The sequence below is a fragment of the Erinaceus europaeus genome, chromosome 14 (assembly GCF_950295315.1).
Source record: "Erinaceus europaeus chromosome 14, mEriEur2.1, whole genome shotgun sequence".
In the NCBI taxonomy this organism is placed as follows: domain Eukaryota; kingdom Metazoa; phylum Chordata; class Mammalia; order Eulipotyphla; family Erinaceidae; genus Erinaceus; species Erinaceus europaeus.
The window spans coordinates 42,967,698-42,987,281 of NC_080175.1; the positions used below are offsets into that span (position 1 = coordinate 42,967,698).

At 55.9% G+C, this 19,584-nt stretch overlaps 2 protein-coding genes and 1 long non-coding RNA gene across 7 annotated transcripts in view; 2 read left to right on the top strand and 1 right to left on the bottom strand.

Moving 5' to 3' along the window:
* The window catches only part of RTEL1 (regulator of telomere elongation helicase 1), a 69,475-nt gene extending 52,458 nt beyond the window's left edge, over positions 1–17,017 (top strand). The window contains exons 5-29 of one of the 5 annotated variants that reach the window (XM_060171627.1): positions 3,276–3,314; positions 3,379–3,457; positions 3,865–3,962; positions 4,241–4,296; positions 6,301–6,369; positions 6,464–6,545; positions 7,694–7,826; positions 7,952–8,065; positions 8,140–8,180; positions 8,287–8,372; positions 8,451–8,528; positions 8,855–8,932; positions 9,229–9,375; positions 9,443–9,558; positions 9,650–9,773; positions 9,889–10,030; positions 10,123–10,283; positions 10,658–10,723; positions 14,655–14,856; positions 15,044–15,175; positions 15,561–15,659; positions 15,738–15,938; positions 16,017–16,172; positions 16,257–16,388; positions 16,581–17,017. In XM_060171627.1, coding sequence (XP_060027610.1) covers positions 3,276–3,314; positions 3,379–3,457; positions 3,865–3,962; positions 4,241–4,296; positions 6,301–6,369; positions 6,464–6,545; positions 7,694–7,826; positions 7,952–8,065; positions 8,140–8,180; positions 8,287–8,372; positions 8,451–8,528; positions 8,855–8,932; positions 9,229–9,375; positions 9,443–9,558; positions 9,650–9,773; positions 9,889–10,030; positions 10,123–10,283; positions 10,658–10,723; positions 14,655–14,856; positions 15,044–15,175; positions 15,561–15,659; positions 15,738–15,938; positions 16,017–16,172; positions 16,257–16,388; positions 16,581–16,786 — 2,837 coding nt within the window. In that variant the 3' untranslated portion in view covers positions 16,787–17,017. Of the gene's footprint in view, positions 1–3,275; positions 3,315–3,378; positions 3,458–3,864; positions 3,963–4,240; positions 4,297–6,300; positions 6,370–6,463; positions 6,546–7,693; positions 7,827–7,951; positions 8,066–8,139; positions 8,181–8,286; positions 8,373–8,450; positions 8,529–8,854; positions 8,933–9,228; positions 9,376–9,442; positions 9,559–9,649; positions 9,774–9,888; positions 10,031–10,122; positions 10,284–10,657; positions 10,724–14,654; positions 14,857–15,043; positions 15,176–15,560; positions 15,939–16,016; positions 16,173–16,256; positions 16,502–16,580 lie in introns of all 5 variants that reach the window. The other 4 variants (XM_060171630.1, XM_060171629.1, XM_060171628.1 and 1 more) reach the window with 4 other exon arrangements.
* On the bottom strand, positions 13,521–15,898 carry LOC132532787 (uncharacterized). The gene is made up of 2 exons (XR_009544712.1): positions 15,785–15,898; positions 13,521–14,025 (listed from the first exon to the last, which is right to left on the bottom strand). It is a non-coding gene; the product is annotated as an uncharacterized LOC132532787 (long non-coding RNA).
* Positions 17,018–17,320: 303 nt separating the features above from the next.
* Positions 17,321–18,700, top strand: TNFRSF6B (TNF receptor superfamily member 6b). The gene is made up of 3 exons (XM_016188728.2): positions 17,321–17,810; positions 17,888–18,091; positions 18,307–18,700. The coding sequence occupies exons 1-3, from the start codon at positions 17,393–17,395 to the stop codon at positions 18,594–18,596; spliced, it is 912 nt and encodes a 303-aa protein (XP_016044214.1). The 5' UTR covers positions 17,321–17,392; the 3' UTR covers positions 18,597–18,700.
* Positions 18,701–19,584: the final 884 nt, after the last annotated feature.

Below are 19,584 nucleotides of genomic sequence, written 5' to 3' on the forward strand. Positions count from 1 at the left end.
GCGCCACCTCCCAGACTACTGTTTTGATTTTTTAAAGGGAAAACTGGTCTACAGGCTTAAGTCTCCCCTGCCCTATTTTAGAATGTGTCACTCGCAAATCTTTACTTTTGATTAAAAAAAAAAACCAAAAAAACAAAACTCTTCCCTTTTATTTCATGTGAGGCACTGTGATGTGGATCTGCCTTTGTGTTCCTCCCTGTGTAATCCTCACATCTAAAACACTTTTGTTTTCTTTGTAATCTTGTTGAGTCCTGTCATTGTGTTTCATGTGTGCACATGCACACTGGGATCAAACTTTTGACATGTGAAATACAGTCAGGTTGGGCAGTATCACAGCGGGTTAAGTGCACATGGCAAAGCACAAGGACAGGTGTAAGGATCCCAGTTCGAGCCCCTAGTTCTCCATCTGCAGGGAGGTTGCAGGCGGTGAAGCAGGTCTGCAGGTGTCTTTCTCTCCCCCTCACTGTCTTACCCTTCTCTCTCCATTTCTCTCTGTTCTATGCAACAACAATAGCAACAACAACAGTAATGATAAAACAAGGACAACAAAAGGGGAAAAAAAAAAAGCCTCCAGGAGCAGTGGATTCGTAGTACAGGCACCAAACCCCAGCAATAACCCTGGAGGCAAAATAGAAAAAGAAAAAGAAAAGAAACATAGATTTTTTGTTTCTGAATTTAAAAAACTCTGGAGCTGGATGGTGATGCACCTGGTTGAGTACATATGTTACAATGTTCAAAGACCCAAGTTCAAGCCCCTGGTCCCCACCTGCAGGAGGAACGCTTTGAGAATGGTGAAGCAGTGTTGCAGGTGCCTTTCTCTCTCTCTCTCTTTAAATAGTTTATTTATTTATTTATTAATGAGAAAGATAAGAGGAGGGAGAGAAAGAACCAGACATTTCTCTGATACATGTGCTGCCGGGGATCAAACTCCAGACCTCATGCTTGAGAGTCCAATACTTTACCCACTGTGCCACCTCTTGGACCACTCTTTTTTTTTATTTGTTTGTTTTACCCAATGACTATACAGGTTTCTTTCTTTCTTTCTTTTTTTCTTCCTTCCTTCCTTCCTTCCTTCCTTTCTTCCTTTCTTTTTTACCAGAACACTGCTCAGCTCTGGTTTATGGTGGTACAGGGGATTGAACCTGGGATTTAGGAACCTCAGGCATGAGAGTCACTTTGCATAACCATTATTCTATCTACCCCTGCCCACAGGTGTCTTTCTGTCTCTTTTCCTGTATCTCTCTCTCTTTTTAAGATTTTACTTATTAATGAGAAAGATAGGAGGAGAGAGCGAAAGAACCAGACATCACTCTGGAACATGTGCTGTTAAGAATTGAACTCAGGACCTCATGCTTGAAAGTCCAGTGCTTTATCCATTGCACCACCTCCTGGACCATTCTCTTTCCCTCTCTGTCATCCCCTTCCCTCTCAATTTCTGGCTGTCTCTATTCAATAAGCTCACTTGGATACTTGGAGAGTGCACTGCTTTGCCATGTGTGCACCTGGGTTGGAGCCTGACCCTCATCAGTGAAGGAAGCTGTGGTGCTGTGGTTGAATTGGGCTCTGACTCTCTCTCTCTCTCTCTCTTTCTCTCTTTCTGTCTCTGTCTCTTACTCTGTGTGAAAAAAAATCTATATTGTTACTTTATGATTTATAGCTTGTTCTGAAATACTGTTTTGGTATTCTAAAATAATTTCAAACATACTGATCCTTTGCAAACCCTGTTCCACTCTAGCTGATGGTGGTGCTGGAGATTGAACCTGGCACCTCAGAGCCTCAGGCAGTAAAATCATTTAGCATCACTGCTATGCTATCTTCTCAACCCACTGCTTTTATTTTGTTTTATTTTTGGGTAGAAGCAGAGAGAAATTGATAGGGAAGGAGATCATAGAAAGGGTGAGAGAAAGACACCTGCAGACTTGCTTCACTGCTCATGAAGCTTTCCTCCTACAGGTGGGGAACAGGGGCGTGAACTCAGGTCCTTGCTCACTTATAATGTGTGTATTCAACCAAGAGCACCACCGCCTGGTCCCTATTTTCTTAGTTGATATTCTCCTATGTTGAAGTTTACTCTTTTTTTTTAATTTTTTAATTTAATTTTTTAATTTTTTATTATCTTTATTTATTGGATGGAGACAGGCAGAAATTGAGAGGGAAAGGGGATGATAGAGAGGGAGAGAGACAGAGTGACATCTGCAGCCTTGCTTCACCACTTGTGACTCTTTTCCCCTGCAAGTGGGGACCAGGGGTTTGAACTGGGGTCCTTGTGCACTGTAATGTGTGTGCTTAACCGGGTGCACCACCACCTGGTACCATGGAAGCTCTTTCATCACTCGCTTACTGTAGTAGATGAGTGACACAGATGTGGTGCTGTCACACCTCAGCTCTGCCCCAGCTCTGCACAGTTCATTCTGTTCTCCTCCCTTCCTGTGTTAGTCTCTTCTCATGATAGAAAGAAAATGTTTCCCACTGTCTCAAATGCTTCACTTGTGGCCCTGGCCTGCCCAGACAGTTGTTTGGAGTTGAATCCACTGGATTCAAGGTGGATTGGAGACAAGTAGAAATCTTCCAACCAGAGCTGGAGATTTATTTCTTGTTGCTAATCTTCATGAGGTCCCTGCTGTTCTCATGGGCTGGGAGGTGCTGGATTTGGGAGCATGGTCACAGGAAGAGCCCTTTCCACCTGTCCTGTCAAATATCTGCTGTCAGCTCAGTGTGGTTATGTCACTCTAGGTGTCTGAGCCTAGTTCTCCTTGTCAGGGCCCTCCACAAGCCACTCTCCCTCCTTTCTACATGGTGCCCTGGGAAGACATCACCAGGTCCATCCCACACCATAGTGGGGTGATGCACTGCAATGTCCAGAACCACATGTTGGTTAAAGTCTTTGTGTGACCCGGCATCCTGTGACATGCCCATTGGCATGAGAGGGGTACTGTACTCTGCCCTGCTCTTACTGACCCAGACCTGGATCAATTAGTTCTCCAAAAAGCCTTGGCTTCTTTAAAGGGAGGTGGTATTTCAGGAACTTATATGGCCACTGGGACACTTTGTTCCTGGGTCAGTCACAGGCGTGGGCCACAGCAGACAGAGCTAGGACATGTTTTTCCATGCCTGTGTGTGTGTGCCCACACAGGTCTCTGAAGGTGGGATGCCCAGGACCAGGTGTTTTCTCTTCTGGCTCGGGGGACACCTGAGGCTCTTCCTACCACTCTGGTTCTGGGGAGAGGCCCACACATCAGGGTGACGGCTGTGCCTGGGCTGCCTTCTCCCTGCAGGACTGAAGCTGGAGCTGGAAGATCTGGCCAAGCTGAAGAGTAAGTGGCTCCCTCTCCCATGGGTGTGCAGGGCTGGCCTGCCCCTGATGGCCTCTCCCTGCAGTGATCCTGTTGCGTCTGGAAGCAGCCATTGATGCTATCCAGCTGCCTGGAGACGACGGCGGTGTCACAAAGCCAGGGAGGTAAGGAGCTTGGGCCATGGCCTGGGTTTGCCCCTGAGCAGCATGGCCTTCTCCCTGAGCCTGTCTGCCCCTCGGTGTTCCCTGTGTTCCCACAAGGCTCTAGGCTGCTTCCAGATAAACGAGGCCTCTGGCCCTTGCACTGTACACCCAGACCTATGAGACTGCCTCCCCATCTTTTTCCTGCTCTTTGGGGGACCTTGGCCAGAGCCACCACCCAGGGAAAAAGCAAATGATCATTGAGACCCTCTTCGTGGGTGGGGATCCCCTGGGTGCTTCCCCAAGGCAGAGGCCCTCTTCAGCAGGCCAGACCTTGGCTGGAGGGTTCAGGGATTGTTTCTGAGCAAAGAAAACGCAAGTGCTGGTGGTCCTTGGGTCACCACCATCCCGGCTCCCTCTCTCCCTGGCAGCTACATCTTTCAGCTGTTTGCTGAGGCCCAGATTACTTCTCAGAGCAAGAGCTGCATCCTTGACTCCCTGGACCAGATCATCCAGCACCTGGCAGGACGTGAGTGGCTGCCCAGCTGCCCCGCCTGGCAAGCTCCTTTCTGACTGGATGCCTCCACTTCCCTGGCAGCGTCTCCAGTCACCCATCGAGACCGGGCAGTGGGGGCTGGGGGCGTCTATCCATGCTCCTAGCTGTGGTTGAACCTGCTGGCAGTGTGTGTGGAGGAGGAGGCTCCACTATGTGCGACCTACCTGGGGGACAGGCAGGGAGCAGTCCTGAGGCTGTGTTCCCAGCTGACTCTGGGTGTGAGGGCTGAGGCCAGTGTTTGTGCTCTGCAGGTGCTGGGCTCTTCACCAACACAGCGGGCCTGCAGAAGCTGGCCGACATCATTCAGGTAGGGCTCCTGTGGCCAGGACTGCCTCCTCTCCTGAGGGAGCTGTGCTTACTTACCAACATTGGGGAGGGGCGGCAGAGGTAGCCCCCAAACGCTCCAAGCCAGTCACTAAATCAAGTCCCTGGAAATGCTCCTGTGCTTCCTGAGCACTGGCCAGTGCTCTTGGGCTTCACAGGAGGGAAGGCCCCAGGCTCTGCTGGCCTTGCTCACGTTGGGCCCTGAAACATCACTGGAGGGAACATTGGCTAGTCTGCACACTGTGCACCCACCCATGTCTGGCTGGTGGGCTGGTCATACCTGGGAGTTCCCCAAGAAGTGAGCCTATTTACATGCTGGGAAGTCTGGGGACGGGCTTATGGGCCAGCTTCTGGAAGCAACAAGCATTGTCAAGAGCCTGGCTGGTCTCCTTCTATATTCTGGGCTCAGCTTGACAGGGACAGCCCCCAGGGGTCCTGCTTCACCATGGCTGCACCTGTGCCCTCAAAGTCTGACCACTTCCCCAGCTCAGGCAGTTGAGCCTGGCCCCCAGCTGGGTGGTTGCTGGCCAGCCCCTTGTCCCTCCTATGCCTTGCTAGACTTGTCCAAAGAGAACCCTCAGTGACTGCTGGTCCTTGGGGATACTGAGGCACAGGAGACCCTGTGCTGTGTGCAGCCATCTCCTGGCAACTCTGCCTGTAGGGTTTGTCCTTGGTTAGGCCCAGGCCCCAGCATCATGGTGGGGTTGGCAGGGTATGATCTCAGAGGCCTCAGCTCTGCTCATTGCTTCATCCATGCTGGGAAGCTGTGTATGAGGTGAGATGGAGACATAGGGAGGTTCAAGGGCAGACCCCAACAAGGACCTGGCTTTGAGCTCTGTGTCTCAGTTAATGTTGTGACTGAGGTTGGGCTGGACACGCCCCCAGTGTTACAGGGAGAGCTTTTTCTGCATGTGCCAGGCAGGCAGCTTGGCCCTGCCATCTTCCCCAAAGCTTCTGTGAGATGGTGGCAGCCTAGGCCTAGACGCCCAGGCCAAACCTGGTTTATGTGATGCTGGGACTCCTGACCCCTCACCCTGTCCCCCTGATTGAGACTCTAGGCTCCACACCGAGGGCAGCTCTCTACCTCCTCCATGTGTTCTGGAAACTCCCCCCCCCCCCCCAGCCTTTGGCCTTGGGAGTTCTTTTGCTGCAAGGAGTCCCAGGAGATGGGGTGGCAACTTTGTGTTCCTCTGGGAGTCATGTGCTGTTGGGTCCCCTCCAGTTGGAGGTAGTGTGACTAGGTGGGTGCTCATCACAGTCTGGGTGTCCAGCACCTTGGTATGCCATGGGACATCCTCTGGGAACTGTGGCTGAAGGCACAAGACATGCTTTCTGTCCTTTAATGGCTCCCAGCTGGAGAACCCCATCTCTTCTTCAAAGGCCAGTCCCCTCCAGGCTATGAGAATGGGAACAGAGGAGGGGCTCATGCCTACAGAAGTACCCTGAACTGCAGCCACCAGCCCTGGAGCTCAGAGACCTGCTGAACTCTGCCTAGTGGTCTGGCATGATCTCTCTTCTAGAAGCCTATCCTCTGGTTTGCTTGGGTCTCCTAAGCCAACAGTTATACTACTAGTAGTTTCTGGTGTATTTTTGCCCAGTAGCATTCCCTCTCACTACCTCTTTATCATTTATAACATTCTGTTTACTTAGCGACCTCTCTCATCCCTGGGAGTGAACTAGGCTTCTCACCCCCAGCCCCTCAGCCAGCCCTGGGCAAAGGGCAGAGGCGCTGTCTACCAGGCGCTGTCCACCAGGCGCTGTCTAGAGAGATGGGTCCATGGGGAGGGGACAGTCAGCCCCTGCCCCTCAGGGACTCTGATGCCCTGAGCCACCACCTGTCCTTCTGTGTGTGGGGACAACTTAGTAGGTGCAGCAGCCTTTTCCAGGCTGCCTCAGTTTCCCTAAGCACACCAGGAAAGCTCTTCCTGCCTTCACCCCCCAGGCTCCTGGCTAGTGTGTCCTGCTGACCCTCCCCTCTGCCTTCCAGATCGTGTTCAGTGCTGATCCAGACTGTATCCCTTCCATGGGGGGACTCGGGGCCTCCCAGTCATACAAGGTAGGGTCTGCTGCAGGATGGAGATTCCTGGGAGGGGTCTAGTCCTAGGAGGCTTGGGGCTTCCCAGTCCTACAAGGTGGGGGCTCCCCTACAGGTGCACATCCATGCTGACACCAGCCACCGGAAGGCAGCTCAACGCTCAGGCGCCTGGAACGCGACTGTGAGCAGAAAGCCAGGTATAGGGCTGGGGTCTGGGCATGACCCTATGTGCACAAGTTTGCTGTCACCAACTGTCCTGCCAGACAGATGGACATGAGGCCAACAAGGCCACAGCCATTCCCCACCCCCTGAGCTTAGACCAGGTCTGCATACTTGCTCCATGGTGTCACAGGCTTGCTCCTGTGTGTAAGGGATGGGGTCCTGTGTGGTCAGGTTTGTGGGTGACCAGAGAAGAGCCAGGCACTGAGTCTTCTAGTCAGGGGTGGCCTGTCCTCTAGGAGGTCCCATCTGGACAGTTTCCAGGCCACTACTCATTGGGGCCCTATCCCTGGGCAAGCATCAGGGAGAAGGAGCCAGGTAGAGGGAAGTGCTGGCCTGAGAGAGGGCCCATCTTCTGTCCTTGGGTGGTCACTTGCCTCCTTGAGCAGGACACAGCTTCCTGGAGTCAGGGAGAGTAGCACGTCCCTCCCAGCCCTCAGGAGCTGATGGGGCAGCCTGCCAGGGGCTGCCTGCCGCCTCCATGGTCCCTTCCTCTGCCACCATGTCCTGGACCTCAGAAAGCACATGGATTCTCAGAAATAGCCACTCCCTGGGTTTTGTGTTTGTAGGAAATTAGTTCATCTTTGACTTTACTGAGAAGTGGGGTGGAATCTGGGCCAGTGTGAAGAGACCAGAGTCCTGGGATGATGGCCCCCTGGAGACCCAGAGGCGTCATAAGGCTGCCCCAGTTGAACCTTCCTGAAAGTGGAAAGGGCTACTGTTCTGTCCTGCCCTGATCCTGTCGCTGGCGTCCTGTACTCTGGGGCAGCTCCACCTCCCCTGGGTCAAGTGCTTGTGAGAATTAATTGCCTGGGCTTCCTGGTGACTGCATGGCCACTTCCTGCCTCCCTCCAGGGGTTGTGAGGATCAGCTCCCTCTCCTGCAGCTCAGCTTGGAGGTGTGGGGGGTAGGGGTTAAGGGATGGGCAGTGTTCCTCCTGCCCCAAGTCTTCTGAGGTGCTGAGGTAGCTAGTCCTCTGGATGTTCTGGGGACTACACTAGGCCCCCAGGAAGTCTCTGGTCCCAGACTCCACTCCAGACTCAGCCTGGCCACATCTGACTGTCCTGGGGGTGGGGGGCAGAGGTACTTGCAGGTGTCCTAAAGCCTCACACCTCTGTCGCCCCAGGGAAGGTGCTGAGCTACTGGTGCTTCAGCCCAGGCTATACCATGCGGGAGCTGGTCCAGCAGGGGGTGCGTACACTCATCCTCACCAGTGGCACACTGGCCCCTGTGTCCTCCTTTGCCCTGGAGATGCAGATGTGAGTGCTGATATGCCTACAGGGGGCTGGGGGTGGTGGTCTGTGCTCCCCAGTGGTCCTCTGGGGACTCAGGGCCTGACCTGCCTCCACCTCTACCACCCCCCTCCTCTCTCCTGCACCACCAGCCCCTTCCCCGTGCGCTTGGAGAACCCCCACGTCATCCAGCAGCACCAGGTCTGGGTGGGGATCGTCCCCAAAGGCCCTGACGGAGCCCAGCTGAGTTCAGCTTTTGACAAACGGTAGGGGGCTGCGTGGGGTGGAGGAAGGTAGTGCCTATGGGGACCCTGTGCCAGCACCTCCTGCTTTCCTGCAGTTTCTCCAAGGAGTGCTTATCATCTCTGGGCAAGGCGCTAGGTGAGGAAGCCCCCCTCAGGCCGGGACCCTCATGCTCCTTGCTGTCTGGGGATCCCTCTGCCAGCTCCCCCTGACCTGACCCACTGACCAAGGCCTTGCCTTCCAGGCAACATCGCCCGAGTGGTCCCCCATGGGCTCCTGGTCTTCTTTCCTTCTTACCCTGTCATGGAGAAGAGCCTGGAGTTCTGGCAGGTGTGTCCCCACACTGTCCCAGGGCTGAGGGAACATGTGCGACAGGCCCTGTGTGCTCACCAGTGTCTCCTCCCACAGGCTCATGATTTCTCCAAGAAGCTGGAGGCACTGAAGCCCATCTTTGTGGAGCCACGGAGCAAAGGGGGCTTCTCTGAGGTCTGAGGTGGTCACTGCCACACCCTGCGCCTCACTGCCCCCTCTCCCCCAATGGCCTGAGTCTCTGGCCAGGGACCTGCCTGTTGCCTTTAAATAATTTGGGATAACAGACCCTTGTGTCTGAAGGGTTGACCATGAAGCATGATTCCTGTGCCCCTAAACCCCGAGGTTCTCCATGTTTTCTGGGCAATGACTAGATGGGAGTCATCTGAGAGTCATGCCAGGAAGAAGCTTCTAGAACCCACTGGCCCACCCCCTGGCTAACATACACGTCCTCTCGGTGGAGGAGAGGTGGCAGCCTAAGGCTGGATGGGCCCTCTCTGCAGGTGATGGAGGCCTACTATGCTCGGGTTGCTGCCCCAGGCTCCAGTGGGGCTACCTTCTTGGCTGTGTGTCGAGGGAAGGTGAGGCCAAGAGGGGCTCCTGGATAGTACCCCCAGGACTGGCAAGTGCTGGGCAGGCAGGCTGAGCAGTCCCTTCTCTCAGGGCCCCACACATTCTGGAGGATCTGGGTTGGGCACTGGGGCCCCAGGCATGGGCTGTGGGCTAGAAGGCACGAGAGGTTCTGAGAGCTTCTTGAAGTGGGTCTCAGTCTTCAGAGAATGTGGGGGTTTCCCTGAAGGCATGTGGCTGAAGAGGGTTCTGGGTGGCTCCTGGGAGAGGTTCTGCTGGATAGGAAGGGCATGCACTCTGCCCCCAGGCCAGTGAGGGGCTGGACTTTGCAGATACCAATGGTCGGGGCGTGATCATCACGGGGCTCCCATACCCCCCACGCATGGATCCCCGGGTGGTGCTCAAAATGCAGTTTTTGGATGAGATGAGGAGTCAGAGCGGAGCAGGTGGCCAGGTGAGGCCTGAGGGCCAGGCTGGGCAGGAGGGTGCCCCCCATCCCCATGTGACTGAGCCCCCCACAGTTCCTCTCCGGGCATGATTGGTACCGGCAGCAAGCATCCAGGGCAGTGAACCAGGCCATCGGGCGGGTTATCCGGCATCGCCATGACTATGGAGCTGTCTTTCTCTGTGACCACAGGTGTGCAGGAGCCCCGCCCCCCAAAAAACTAGAAGCTGAGCTGTGGAGTGGGGGTGGGAGACTCTGGATCAACAGCCCATCTCCCTGCCAGGTTCACCCATGTAGATGCCAGAGCCCAGCTGCCTTCCTGGGTGCGCCCCCATGTCCGAGTCTACACCAACTTCGGCCCCGTCATCCGGGATGTGGCTCACTTCTTCCGTGTGGCTCAGAAAGTTGTAAGTCCCCAAAGCCCTGCCAGCTGTGCTGTCCAGTGTCCTTCGGGGGAGAGGAGGGGTGTTGTTCCCTCAGGAGCTTCCAGAACAGGGGACCCTAGCCATCTGTTACTTCCAGATGCCTGTGCCAGTCCCCCGAGTTGCTGTTCTGAGTCTGGGTGAGGGAGAAGGTGCAGCGGCCTCAGAGCCCATCCCCCTGTCTGCCAGGAAGGCCCGTTGCCTGGACCTGCATGTCCCCAGTCTGAGGCGGGCACACACAGGTGCGCGGGCCAGAGGCATGGGGCTGGGGGTGGTGGGCGGCAGCCACTGGGCACGCGGCCAGACCGCTCTCTACCCACACTGTGTCTCCCAGGTTCACCCCCTGCCTTGGACCCTGAAGCCAACGTGTGTACAGAGTACACACAGGAGCCTGCCCAGGTGCCGACGAGGCCCAGAGGGCTGCTGGCTGCCCTGGAGCATAGTGAGCAGTTGGCCGGGGGCCTCTGGGACGAGGACCAGGACAGCTCGGAGGAGGTACAGGGCAGGGGTTCAGAGGGGGACAGACCCCAGGCTCTGCTACACTCATCCTAAAAACCTACCAGGGCTCCCATGCACAACGCCCTATACCCCAAACTTCAGCCCCTTTGGAGACCTGGGGTAACCAGTGTGCTGGCCTATTCAGGATGCTGCCCCTGCTGTGCCCAGCAGCCCCTAGGCCCCCACCCTATGTGGACTTCTGCCCCCTGATTCCAACTGAGGGAACCTCCTCTAGTGACCCCTACTACTGACATGAGGGACCTGTCCTTTCCCTGTGCACACAGATGGTGTGTAGGGACCCTGGGGTCTGTGGGCAGGGGTTGAACTATGGCTATGCCACCTTTGGACCAGCACTGGTCTTTTGTCTGCAGTGTGAGGCGAGACCAGCAGACAAGCAGCGAGGAGGGAGGAAGAAGATTAGACTGGTCAGACACCAGGTGGGTGAGCTGCCCTTGGATACTGCTGGTGCTCTTGCTTGAGGCTGGGTAGCTCAGGGCCCTAATCTCAGCCATCCCCTTGGGGAGATGGGCCTGGGGGCACACTGGGGAGCAGAGACATCCACCTGAGCTATTGTGGGGCTCCTTAGGGGGGTCCTCACACAGACTCAGGTGGATCCACAGTGCTCGAAGACTTGCATCACCCCCACCTTGGTCTTGGCTGGAAGATTCTTGTGGGTTCCTGACTCACCTCTAAGCAAGGGAGCTGAAAGGCATCTCTTCCCCTCCCTCCCAGGACTTGGGTTGGGAAGTGTACACACACTCAGCCCCTCTATTATTTATTTATTTATTTTCCCTTTTTGTTGCCCTTGCTTTTTATTGTTGTTGTAGTTATTATTGTTATTGATGTCATTGTTGTTGGATAGGACAGAGAGAAATGGAGAGAGGAGGGGAAGACAGGGGGAGAAAAAGATAGACACCTGCAGACTTGCTTCACCACCTGTAAAGCAAGTCGAGGGCTCGAACCAGGATCCTTTCTCTGGTCCTTGGGCTTTTTGCCATGGTTCTTGCGCTTTGTGCCATGTGCACTTAACCTGCTGCGCTACCACCCAACTTCCTAGCCCCTCTTTTTTTTTTTTTTTTTGCTACCTGGGTTATTGCTGGGGCTCAGTGCCCACACCATGAATCCACTGCTCCTGGAGGCCATTTCCCCCCCCTTTTGTTGCCCTTGTTGTTGTAGCCCTGTTGTGGTCATTATTGTTGTTGTTGATGTCATTCGTTGTTGGTTAGGACAGAGAGAAATGGAGAGAGGAGGGGAAGACAGAGGGGGAGAGAAAGATAGACACCTGCAGACCTGCTTCACCACTTGTGAACCGACTCCCCTGCAGGTGGGGAGCCGGGGCTCAAACCAGGATCCTTATGCTGGTCCTTGCGCTTTGCGCCATGTGCGCCTAACCCATTGCGCTACCGCCTGACCCCCTTGCCCTTCTATTTTTTAAAAATATTTTACTTATTTTATTTTATTTTGCCTCCAGGGTTATTGCTAGGGCTTGGTGCCTGCACTATGAATCCACTGCTTCTGAAGGCTTATTTTTCCCATTTTGTTGCCCTTGTTTTTGTGCTTGTTGTAGTTGTTATTGTTTACTTATTTATTTTGATAGAAACAGAGATTAAGAAAGATGGGAGAGATAGGGAGAGAGACCCACAACCTTGCTTCACCACTTATGAAGCTTCCCCCTTGCAGGTGGGGATCAGGGGATTGAACCCAGGTCCTCGCTCACTATAATGTGCACTCAACCAGGTGCACCACCACTCACTCTCTATCCCCTCTGTTTTAACCTTTCGTGTGTGTGTGTGTGTCTGTGTGTGTGTGTGTCTGTGTGTGTATGTGTGTGTGTGTGTTTATAGACAGAAGCAGTATCCAGGCCTTGTGCCTATGTGTTATGCCACTGAGCAACCTCTCTGGCTCTGTGTATTTTTAAATTCTCTTTCTCTCTCTCTCTCTCTCTCTCTCTCTACACACACACACACACATACACACACACACACACACACACACACACACACACACACACACACACACACACACACATAAACTTTACACCAGATCACTGCTCAGTTCTGGTGGTGCTGGGGATTGAACCTGGGACTTTTAGTGCCTCAGGCATGAAAGTTCTTTTTGCATGATCATTATGCTGTCTCCCCAGCCTTCTTTCTCTGTATTTTTAAAAACTTTATACATTGTCAAAAGAGACAACCAGAACGTCACTCTGGACACATGTACTAGGGGTCAAGTTGGAGAATCCCTTGCTTCCAAACCCAATGCTTTAGCCACTCCTGGGCCTTTTTTTTTTCCTTCTCCGAAAGTATTGCTCAGATCTGGCTTATTGTCCAGTAGGGGATTGAACCTGGGGCTTCAGAACCTCAGCACTGCTAAACTTTGACTTATGGTGGTGCAGGGGATTGAACCTAAACTTTGGAGCCTCAGGCATGAGAGTCTCTTTGCAAAACCATTGTGCTATCTACCCCTGCTTTAGCATGAGAATCTTGTGTATAACTATTGTGCTATCTCCCCTGCCTCTGGGCTCCTTGTTATTCTGTATGTCAAGAGGAGGAGAGAGACACCAAGTACCCTCTCTATTGTCATGAGGTTCTACTTGTCTTTGTTTTTGCTGCTCTTCTGTGGCAGCAGGCAGTGAGCTGGGTCCTTAGGCGTGGAAGGCAGCACTCTGCCCACCAAGTACCTCCAGGCTCTGGTTTTACCTTCGTCCTGAGAGCATGTCAGATCTCCACCAAGTTCACAAATGCAAAGCAGGTTCTTTTTTTTTTAATTTTATTTATTTATACTTTTACCTCCAGAAAAATATTGCTGGGGCTCGGTGCCTGCACTATGAATCCACTGCTCCTTGAGGCTACTTTTTCCTTTTTGTTGCCCTTGTTGTTTATCATTGTTGTTCTTGTTATTATTGTCCTTATTGCTGTCATTGTTGTTGGATAGGACAGAGAGTTCTTACTGCTGTCATTGTTGGATAGGACAGAGAAATCGAGAGAGGAAGGGAAGACAGAAAGGGGGAGAGAAAGATAGACACCTGCAGACTTACTTCACCGCTTGTGAAGCGGCCCCCCTGCAGGTGGGGATCGAGGGGACTGAACTGGCATCCTTGCGCTTTGTGCCAGCAGAGCAGGTTCTGAATGCTCCCCACCAACCCATGTAGCTTGGTATGATGCTCCCAGCCCTCCTCACTCTTGGGGGCCCATGACATCTCCCCACTCAAGATACTGTCTTCACACTTTGGAGTTCTGTAAACCTCCAGATATGGTTCTTTTATTTCTTTAAGATTTCATGAGTCATTGATGAGAGCATTGCTTGGTTGATAGAAGAACCTCTCCTCTCCCGTCAAGTCCTGTGTACTTCCCGTCTTGGTTGGGTGGTGGGTCTGCTCTAGGAGGTGACACATCCCCAGGCCTATGCCATGGAAGGCTGCTGAGTCCAGGCCTCCGGACCACCCCTTACAGCCCCGGGCTGGGCTCTTGGTGTGCATGAGTACAGACGGTGCCATACTGCCCTAGTATAGGCAGCATCCATGTTCCCAGCTTCTGAGGGGAGCAGTGCATAGTCACATGCTCTGGGGCCAGGAAGTGGCTCACTAGGTAGAACACACACTTCATCAGGAGTGAGAATGCATTCAAGCTTCTGGCCTCCACACAGGAGCACTTGCAACATGGGAGTGTGTGTGTGTGTTGGGGGGGAGCTTCACCAGTGGTAGAACAGGGCTGTGGTGTCTCTCCTTCTCTTTGTCTGTCTGTGAAAAGAAGAAGTAAAAAAAAGAAAAAGTAGAATCACATTGACACAAAACACCAGTAAGTCCCTGGCATAAATAAGAAAGTTATATACTAAGCCAAGAAGCTTCCGGAAATGCCAGAAAGCAGCTGCTTTCATCCATCTCCTTCTGTTTCTGGGAAGAGCTGGGTGGTGCCTGGGGAGCCTCATGCTGTCAGGAAGTGGGCGAGGTGCCAGTGGGCCCGGGCCCCCAAGGGTCAAGTTGCTCAGGAATCAGGGGTGGGGTTGGGGTAGGAGTCCCACGCATCACGTCAGAAACTGGGTGGTGTCAGGGCTGGGTAGCAGCAGACATGTTTTTATGTCTTTGGTGTGTGGAGGAGTGTCCTTGCTGTGAACTGACCACCCCCTGAGCCAGGAGTGCCCACTGTACTGGCTTAGGAGGCTGTTCTCAGCAACAGTGACCCTCTCCCACCAGAACCACACACGTGGGGGCCCCTACTGGCCACTACTTCCTCAAGACCCTCATGTCCACTGGTGTGGATCAGGACAGGGATGCCCTTCCTGGCAGCTGTCCCCATGTGGGGCAGCCCACTGACCCAGGGTAGAGAGGGCAGGCATCCTCTGATGGGGCCTGCACCATGTGCCTGGCAGGAGGGACCAGCTGAGGGCATGCATCATCAGGACAAGGCCAAGCTATTCATGGTGGTTGTGAAGCAGGCACTGAGCCAGAGCAGCTTCAGCGCCTTCACGCGGGCCCTGCAGCACTACAAGGCCTCCGATGACTTCCAAGCCCTAGTGGCCCGCCTCCAACCCCTCTTTGCTGAGGACCCCAAGAAGCACAACCTGCTGCGAGGTGCTCTGCAGGGAGCTGTGGTAGAGCTGGGGGGTAGAGAGGGGGTGACCTCTGATGACACTGGGCAGAGGCATGGGGTGCCGAGGTTACCTCTGCTCTCCAGGAAAGATGGGGAGGGGGTGTCCCACAGTCCTGGAGCCCCCACCTGCCCTGTGGACCTGACGGCCTCAGCACCCCTTCCTGGCAGGCTTCTACCAGTTCGTGCGGCCACACCACAAGCAGCACTTTGAGGAGGTCTGCCTGCAGCTGACAGGCCAGGGCTGTGGTTTCCAGCCCAGGAGCAGCCTTCCTGGGAAGCAGCAGCAGTCAGCCCCCAGTGGTGAGCAGGGCCCCTCAAAGTCAGACTCCTTGGACAAGGCAAATTCCACTGTCCTGGAGTGAACACCCAGCTTGGCAAGCTCCTCCCTCCCACCCCTTGCCTCTTGGAACACAGTAGCTGGGGATCATGCACATACCTGTCTCAGTCTGGAGTGGACCCTGCACCCCCAGAATGTGAGAACCCCTAGCAGCCCACATCCAGGCAGGGACTTCTCCATTGTAGTGGGAGTACTTTCCAGCTGGTTCCCCTCCCCCTTTCACCTGCTCTGTCTCCCACCATCTAGCCTCATAGCTGAGGAATGGGCAAGGTAGGGTGACCCACTGTCGTCTTGGGGTGCTCAGGACCTTCAGGAACCAGCTGGGTGGCTTCTGGTGTGTTTCTTTAGGGAAGAGGGAGCCATCCCAGAGCACAGTGGGGCAGTTGGATGTCAGGGAGCACCTGAACCAAGGTGGGCCCCACCTGGACAGCGGAGCAGCCCTAGCAGGTAGCCAGGAGCATGGCTGTCCTGGGGCAGGTGGTAGTTTTGAACCCCCAGGGTGCCAGAGGCCTTGCCTCCCACCAGGAGCCCCAGTCCTGGAGAAGCACAACCAGTCAGCAGCCAGCACCTACCTGGCAGATACTCGAAGTGCCCTAGGCGCCACAGCCTGCAGCCAGCTCCTGGTGGCACTGACAGCCTATAAGCAGGATGATGACTTTGACAAGGTGGTGGCAGTGGTGGCTGCTCTCACCACATCGAGGCCTGAGGACTTCCCCCTGCTACAGAGCAAGTGGGGGCAGGGAGTGGGGCTGGGAGGGGGTAGGGGCTGGCAGCAGGGCAGGGCCTGAGCAATGCTTCCCACAGGGTTCAGCATGTTTGTGCGGCCCCACCACAAGCAGCGTTTCTGGCAGACCTGTGCTGACTTGACTGGCCTGCCTACCCCTGGCACCAAGCAGCTGGGACCCCAGGAGGGGTGCCCCTCCACACCTCCAGACGTCGACCTCAGGGACCCAAGGCCAGGTAGCATGACTTGGTGCCCTCTCCCCCAGCCCTGGGGACAGTGGTCAACACCAGGCATCCCTTCCAACTTATTCCTCTGTCCAGGCTCCCCCCTGCCAGAGACCTCCGGGGAGACCCAGGACGGTGCTGCCTTCCATCCAGAAGTGCCAGCTGGTGAGGCAGGCACTCCAGAGCAGGTCCCTCCAGCCCCCCACAGGCCTGTGTTGTCAGTGACAGGCAAGTATTGGAGTGGAATGGTGTGCAGGGGCTGCGAGACAGCCAGTGTGCTCTTCCAGTGTCCCTTCTGTGACTTCCACCGCTGCCGTGCCTGCTGGAAACTCCACTTCCAGGTCCGGGCTTGGCTAGGGGCAGGGACGAGGGGCCTAGGTGGGGGGAGGGGGCATATGTCTAGTGTCCTTGTCTCCACAGGCCTCCAGGACATGCCCAGCCTGCCACAAGTCTGTCAGGATGCAGAGGCTCTCACAGGTGTTCTGGCCAGAGCTGCAGTGATAGCCCAAGACTCTGCAAGGTCAGCTACAGTGAGGCATCCACCGAGGGCACAATCCTCACGCTCCTGCTGGTTGCCCACAGCGGCCAGACCCAGGCAGGAGCCCAATATCCACAGGAACTGCTGATGGCAGCTGCTCTTGCCTTGAGAGCTAGCAGCCACCCGAGGACCTGGCTGGATGGGTTAGAGGCTGGCCACCCGGGAACTCCCCCTGGTGCTGGCTCCCAGTTGGAGCTGCAGGAGCTTGGCAGCTGAGCCCAGGACAGACTGGGAGGAGTTTGCAGATACCTGAGTATGGGTGGCGGGCCTGCTTTTAATAGTGGTGGAGCTCTCCAGCAATAAAGCTTCTTGCACCTAGGACCATGTCTGCATGCTTTGGGCTCTGGTGTAGTTACGGGAGTATGGGAGGGTTGGGGTGTCTGCAAGGGACGCCAGCTCTGCTCAGCCTCTGCCCTGCCATGACATCTGGGGTGAAGACATCAGGAACCCTCTCCCAGCAAGCGCTACCATCGAGGTCACTGAGTCTCAAGGTGCTGGCTGGCCTTGGTGGCCCCTGCCTAAAACAGATCAGCGGACTTTCTGAAAACAGGGTTCAAGCAGACCCCTCCCAGGGGTGGGGCTCTGGGGGCGGGGCCATACAGCCCTTATAGCGGAGCACGGGGGCGACAGCAGGTAGAACAGGACTGGGGACAGAGCTGCAGATCTTCCTACCTAGGGCACCCTGAGAAGCCAGATGTTCACCCCCTTGAGGCCCGTGGGGACCCCGGTGTGGCTGCCGGTGCTGCTGCTGGCCCTAGCGGCAGACAGGGCGGTGGCGGCGGCCGCGCCCACCTTCCCATGGCGGGACGCGAGGACCGGGGAGGGGCTAGTGTGTGCCCAGTGTCCCCCGGGCAGCTTCATGCGGCGGCCGTGCGGCCCGGGTAGCGCCACCGTCTGCGAGCCGTGCCCAGCCCGCCACTATACGGAATTCTGGAACTACTTGGAGCGCTGCCTCTACTGCAACGTCATCTGCGGGGAGCACGAGGAGGAAGCGCTGCCGTGCACCGCCACCCACAACCGCGTTTGCCGCTGCCGTGCCGGCTTCTTCGAGTTCGCCGGCTTCTGCCTGGAACACGCGCCCTGCCCGCCCGGCTCCGGCGTAGCAGCCGCCGGTGGGTACCCGGACCGCAAGGCGGGGCGGGGGTGAGCACAGACCGCGCCCTTGACGCACCCTACCCCTTCTCCACAGGCACCCCCAGCCAGAACACGCAATGCCAGCCGTGCTCCCCAGGCACCTTTTCCGCTAACAGCTCCAGCACCGAGAGCTGCCAGCCACACCGCAACTGCTCGGCCCTGGGCCTGGTGCTCAACGTGCCTGGCTCCTCCTTCCACGATACCCTGTGCACCAACTGCACGGCCTTCCTGCTTGGTGACTGGGAGCCCGGGATGCCAGGTGCGCGGGGATGGCCAAGGGCAACATCCCTGCGCGCACCTGTGGGGCGGGGGCGCCCCTGTAGCAGGGGCCTCACTGAGATGAGGCCTAAGGAATCAAGGCAGCTGCTGAGTGGCAGGACCCTTAGTGGTTTGTCTGGTCCCGCCCCTGCCCATGGTGCAGGAAGGCTGTGCGGGCCCTCAAGGTGTGTGTCCTGTCTCTCCTGGCCTCTGCAGGGGTGGAGGAGTGCGAGAGCGCCATCCTAGACTTCGTGGCTTTCCAGGACATGTCCTTCAAGAGATTCCTGCGACTGCAGCAGGCGCTGGCTGGCCAGGACGTGCAGAGCCCTGTGCCGCCTCGGGAGGGACTGGCAGCCTTGCAACTGATGCTCCGGGGGCAGCTGGCACGGATCCACGAACAGGAGGGTGGGGGGCCCCTGTTGGAGCGGCTGCTGCAGGCTCTGCACACCGCCAGGCTGCCTGCCCTGGAGCGCAGCGTCAGGGCCCGCTTCCTCCCCACCCGTTGACTGCGGCCCCCTTATTTATCCCCCCCACGCCCCTACACACAGGCTGGGACGGGGCTCTTATCATCAACTTTTATTTTTTTAATGAAGCCCTTTTGTAAAATTGGTATCGTCTCCTCAACTTGTCAGGGTCACCTGGAGAGGAAGCAGTTGGGCGCCACCCCCACACTCCCCCATGCTGGGGAAGGACATGAAAACATTTGAGACTGCTGGTAGCCCCATCCCATCTCCCCATCAGCAGTGGGATAATATGCAGGAATAGCCCAGGAACTCTGGGGTGCCAGTCCAGGACCCAGCTGGCACTGACCAGCACCAGCCTGCCTGCCCCACCCACCCTGGCCCCTCCTTGGGGCCTCACCCTCTCCCACAGGCAGGGGGTTTCCCAGGAGGGAGGGACTGCCTACCCAGGGACATTCCAGCACTTTCTGGGAAATGGCTTCTTCCCTGAGGCCAGGCAGTCTCTGTGGCAGGCTCCAGAGCCACAGTCCAGACCAGGCCCTGCCCCCTTCTCCAGGCCCAGCTGTCCCCTGCTTGACCCCCAACTAGCATCCCAAGGGAGGGGGTGGGCACTCAGACTGATTCACCTCACCTGCAGCTGGCTCCCCATCCACTCCCAGGCCTGACTTATCCACTTTTTTTGTGGGATCTGGGAGCAACTCCTCACAGATCCCACAGGGACCTGACACAACACCCAACACACCCGCCCTGGGGGACAGAAAGGGAGGCCAGGCAGCAGGAGGACACCACTGGCCAGATGGGCAGGTGGATGTTGGGTGGGAGGGAGGCACTCTGGGATCTTTATTTTTCAGTCATACCACTGCTGGCCATAACTGTCCAGAAAACATCAGTGCTGTAACTCTCAAGGCTTTGGGAGGATGCTGAGAACAGCGCCTAGGAGGGCCCCCAGCACACCTCCAACTAGGGCCCTACCGGCACCTTCCAGCATGCCCAGCCCAGGCCACCACCAGGAGCTGCGAGATTAAACAGATGT